At 37.5% G+C, this 5,251-nt stretch overlaps 1 protein-coding gene across 2 annotated transcripts in view; it reads left to right on the top strand.

The window, feature by feature from the left end:
- LOC109831727 (probable protein S-acyltransferase 4) overlaps positions 2,153–5,251 on the top strand; it is a 6,882-nt gene continuing 3,783 nt past the window's right edge. Inside the window, exons 1-3 of one of the 2 annotated variants that reach the window (XM_020399123.1) lie at positions 2,153–2,624; positions 2,832–3,022; positions 4,672–4,884. In XM_020399123.1, the coding sequence (XP_020254712.1) occupies positions 4,732–4,884 (153 nt within the window). In that variant the 5' untranslated portion in view covers positions 2,153–2,624; positions 2,832–3,022; positions 4,672–4,731. The remainder of the gene's footprint in view (positions 2,625–2,831; positions 3,023–4,671; positions 4,885–5,251) is intronic. The other variant, XM_020399122.1, reaches the window with a different exon arrangement.

Here is a 5,251-nt window from a genome sequence, read left to right on the forward strand (position 1 = left end):
GTCAGCTTAAAAATTCCCACGGTCGACCGCCACGGTCGACCGTCGAACTCTCTGCGGTCGACCGCCGCTCTGTCAGTTCTGTTCCAACGGCTATTTCTTGTTACCGTTGGCTGGGGCTTTTTGGTCTTTTGTTTGGAGTTTTTGGCTGAGGTTTTGGGAGGCTATAAATACCCTCTTGATCTCAGTTCAAAAAAAAACATGAGAGTGTTTTAAACAAGTTTAAGAAAGTTTTAAACAAGGGTTTAAGTGTGTTTTGGTGTTTGTTTGGTTTATGAAGAAGTTTTCACAGGTGGAGGAAATCACCTTCTTGTTTGGGCTTCAGTCTCCATCTCCCCATCTTGTCATCTATTGAGAAGTTTTCTAAACTCTACTCTAGCTTTTATTTATTAATTATTTGTTAATTATCATTTCTATTAAAGCTAGTTTTATATTGAGTTTAGATTTGATTTTATCTCATTGTTACACACACTCACTTGAGCTTATTGTATTTGCATTCATAATATATTTGGGGTTGTGAGAGTTGTAACATTGAGTGTGAGCTTTCATTGTGTTCTCATCCATAATAGAGAACAAACATTTATTGAGCCTAATTGTGAGATTCACTTTGTAATACACTTGTACACCGAGAAGAGTGTGTGGTGAGAGTCGGGGATCGTCTCAAGAGGAGTGGCGTCGGTTGACGAACCTAGGAAGAGGTTGTAACCGAGCACTTGAGGGAGACACGTCTAGGTCCAACACTTGAGAGGGTGTAGAGTGTGATTGCATAGTGTTTGTTGTGTGAGAGTTTTCGGTGAACTTGTAAACCGAGTGTGTAGAAGTTCCGGCTTCCAAACCGGATTGTGATAGTGGAGTATCTCCTCGAGGTGAGGAGCGGGAACGTAGGTCGTGGGGACCGAACCTCGTAAACATATCCTTTGTTTGTGATTGTATTGGCGTACTTGTTTTCATGTTCATATCTTACATCGCCATTGTGTATTGCTTGTTGATCATTTTGCCCTATCACATTTGTAGTTTGTTTTATTTCACCATTGTGTTAATTATATATCCTTGCATATATATTTCATCATATAGGATATATCTCATTGCTCATATTGCTTATCCTAGCTTACATATCTTGTTGTATATATATTTCATCATATAGGATATATCTCATTGCTCATATTGCTTATCCTAGCTTACATATCTTGTTGTATTTCATACTTGCTAGGATAACTTGTTAATTAATTTTAATTGGCATTTAAATCGGATTAGATTAGCATAAGACCCTAATCACCCCCTCTAGGGTCCAACAGTAGTAACATTGCGCGTGACCTGATGTAGCTTTGTCTCATGGTTATTATAGCGCTAATATGGCTTTTTATTTAACTAATGTGGCTAGATTTAGATGACGGGATGCTAATCAAATTGTAGATTTCTTGACTTCACATGTAGTTTTGAATATGAAAATGATAAATAGGATGATTATCAGTATGTAAGTGAATAATAACATAGTTCTTTTACTGTAATATGTTTAACATTGAGAAATTAGGGCTATGTGAAATCAATTTGGGTTTTTATTTAAATTTTTAGAAATCTTGTGAAAATCTAACTTTGAATAGAAGTTTGAAGATGACATAATTTTCTTGCCTCAACCGCATGTAATTGCTTAGATATGGATTGGGTTTTGATCAATTTTTTCTCGTCTTCATTCCTTTCAAAAATCCTAAATCAAAATAGATTCCCAATTTTTGCTCCAAATTTTAAAATTTATTCTCAGTTTAAGAGCCCCAATGACTTTTTGCCACATTAAGATGTTCGTGTCATCTTATCAATCTAAAAAAGTAAAAAAACTTTCTCTAAATTTTCACTAACGACAAAGAAAAATGTCTAATTACAAAATGAGTGGACTTTTAACACCAAAACTGTCCCAGAAACTTTTAGACCCAATTGGTTAGGGGTTTAAAAAGATATCAATTTGGTAATTTAGCCGAATGGAAACTAGGGTATTATCTAAGTTAAAATTTGGCAAAATGTAGGGTAGTAAAGTGAAAATAAACCTTAATTTAATACCCCTATTTTGTTTCCTATGCTCAAACTATACGAGTATACGCATATCAACAACTCATCACTAATATTGAAACATTTGGACTATTGTTACAAAGAAAGCTCTCTCTCTCTCTCTCTCTCTCTCTCTCCCTCCCTCTACTTTCTCTCTCCTCTCTGGCCGAGAAACACGCAGATTATTGAGATTGCCGTCGACGTATCTGTCATAGTTTCTCAATTAACAAACAAGACAAGAAAATTTCTTCCCTTTTTTTCTTCCCTATTCTTTGTTTTTAGAGAGAGAAGAGGAGGAGAGAGAGAGAGAGAGAGAGAGAAGAGAGAGAGAGAGAGAGAGAGAAGAGAGAGAGAGAGAGAGAGAGAGAGAGAGAAGCCGACTTGTTTGATAAAATTCTCCAAAAGGGCCCTCCTTTGATCTGAAAACGAGATGAAGATGGAGAAAGGGAGAGACCCTCTTCATATTTCTCCATTCTATTGACAACCCATTTCTCAAAATTCAATCTTTTTCTGCTTGGTGATGAGAAGGCATGGCAACGAACAAACCGAATTCCAAGAGGGTGTATCAGGTTTGGAAAGGGAACAATGTAAGGGATTTATCTACCTGGTTTCTCCTTAAATTCTGTGTCGAAAAGTTTATTCCGTTAATAATTTGGATGTGCTTTTATCCTAAGTTGGCAAAATGGGTGAAACTTTTGACCTTTTGTTTGATTGTGAACCCCAATTCCTTGATTTTGATTGTCTTGTTATCATATATGAACTCCCATAAGTTTTTATTGTGTTATTCCTTGCAGGAGTATTTGGTGATGCTGTTTTAATGAACAATGGGTCATGATTCTTTGCTTATGAGGTGATAGTAGTTGCAGTGATGTTATATTAGAGATGAGAGCAAGACTAGTTCTTCTGTGTTGATGATAGTAACAAGTAGTTCCCATCATCATTTTGGTCAAGAAAGTCATTAGGAGCAATATTTCCCTCATTGGAGATTAGGAACTACTATAGTATGAAAAGTCATTCATTTCTCTTCTTATAGATTTTACACCACTGTTATATCTGTTATGGATATTACGCTCAGAAGCGTTAGAAATCAAGAACGCAGATGATCGCCCAAATAGGAGGAGAAAAACGTATTAGATCGAATAAACTCGAACACACAGGAGTTAGCTTGGTTTGGAGCAAGGCTTGCATCCACGGGGAACAACAGATAAAGTTTCACTAATCAAAAGAGAGACCATGGATTCCACAAATTGATCCAAGAGATCAAAACCCTTCGCAGAGATGATAGAAATCAACTTCTAGGATCCATATTCTACCTATGAAGGCCTCTTCTTTCTTTCGAATCGTATGGAAAATGCTATACTTATAGCCTAGTTTCCCTATGAACAGTGCCGCAAAACCCCTAGGATTTCAAAACAAAACAAAGTTCCTGAAACATCAAACTCCACCGCCTTAGGCCCCTATTGTGCAGTGTAAGGTAGAGCTCAACAGCCCAGAGAACCCTAGATACCTATTAGCACCCTCTAGGTGGTGCTATTTCATCCTGAGGAGAATAGGTGGGGGTAACACACCGCCTAACATGGTGCTTTTGATGCTTAAAGCACGGTCTATCGCCAGGGCCACCACATACCGCTGATCCGTTGCTTGTCTTGACTCGTTCTTTGTTCTTTGGTGATGGCAATGGATGGAGGCTGATGGAAGGCACGTCCGACAATATCATTATTCATATGAACACGTTTAATTTTTAAGTAATCCCAATTTTTATATTACTACCTTGGGTTAGCTTAAAACACCATTAATTGGTACATGAGCGAGCTAGCGATTTGTTATGGAGGGAATATATAGGGTTTTGAATTTTAACCTCCCAACCAAAAAAAAAACCCCCCACCCTCTCTCCATTATTCTCACAACTGCTAAATTAACCACAGTCTCTCCTTATTGAAATCAACCACACTGTCGTTATTTATGGGAGACCCAAGTTTTGTTGTTTTGGAAGGTGTTGAACCAACGTATCATAAGGCATGAATTTGTAGACTAGATTCTCCTCGCTCAATGCAACAACCTAGTAACAGAATGGATTGGAGGAGGTGATGAGAAGTAGGTTGCAATGAAACATACGGAGGAGCACATGATTGTGATGGCACCTTGGGATTGGAGTTTGACTCACTTGAGATGGAAAACACGTTCTACTATGCTAGCCATGCAGGGTTTGATTCTAGAGAGCTAGGTTGGGTTTTGTTGGATTTACATTTAGCCATTGAGTAGATGATCGTTGTAATTGGGAGGTTGAAGACTAATTAAAAAAAACAAAAACAAAAGAGCAGCAATTGTCAAAGTGCTGGGTTAAACTAACAGATTTAGACTAGAGAGATAAATCGGATTTCGGGACATATTTCTTAATATCACGATTTCGGCTATATATGAGATTTGAGGTACCAATATTCAGAAACCCTTTATTTTTGTTGGCATTAATGTTTGAAATAATTTATGCACAAGAATTAAGCTTTGCATTGTATCACCAAAAAGACTTGTTTGTCTAGCAAAAATGACCAGTTTGATGTATAATTTCTTGTATGAGTACATATTAGTATTGAATTATGTTGACATAGTAAAGCGAATCTTGTTTTATTCTATCAGAGATTTTGCTGTGGAGGGAGACTTGTATTTGGTCCGGATGTTGCATCACTGTTTCTATCCATGCTTCTGATAGCTGGTCCAGCAATACTATTCTGTTTCCAGATAACGAGAAAAATCAAAGATCATATCGATCATGAAGGGAATGATGCAAGTCATCAGAATCACATTCTTGGCTTTCCAGTGTTATTTGTGACCATAATCATCATGTTCTTGGTATGCAATCTTTTTATAAACAATCGAATGGTGTCACAAATTTGTAATATTTTAGGGTGCTTTTCACCAAACCCCTTGAAAATTGAGGGGTTTCCAACTTTCCATGAAGCCTCCCTACTTCAGAACTTTTTACCCCACTAAACCCCCATGAACTTTGGGATGTCTCACAAAATTCCCCTCAACTTTCAAATTTTCCCCACGGACCCCCTAGACATTGTTAATGGATTGACAATCACTTAGTTCCTACACAATCAAAATAGTGGCCAGCGACACCATTAACATCATTAGGGGGGTCCATTGGGAAAATTTAAAAGTTTGGGCTTTTTGTTTTTGTTTTTTTGTGTGTGTGTGGGGTGGGGGGGGGGGG

This window comes from Asparagus officinalis, chromosome 2 (genome assembly GCF_001876935.1).
Source record: "Asparagus officinalis chromosome 2, Aspof.V1, whole genome shotgun sequence".
NCBI classification, from domain to species: Eukaryota; Viridiplantae; Streptophyta; class Magnoliopsida; order Asparagales; family Asparagaceae; genus Asparagus; species Asparagus officinalis.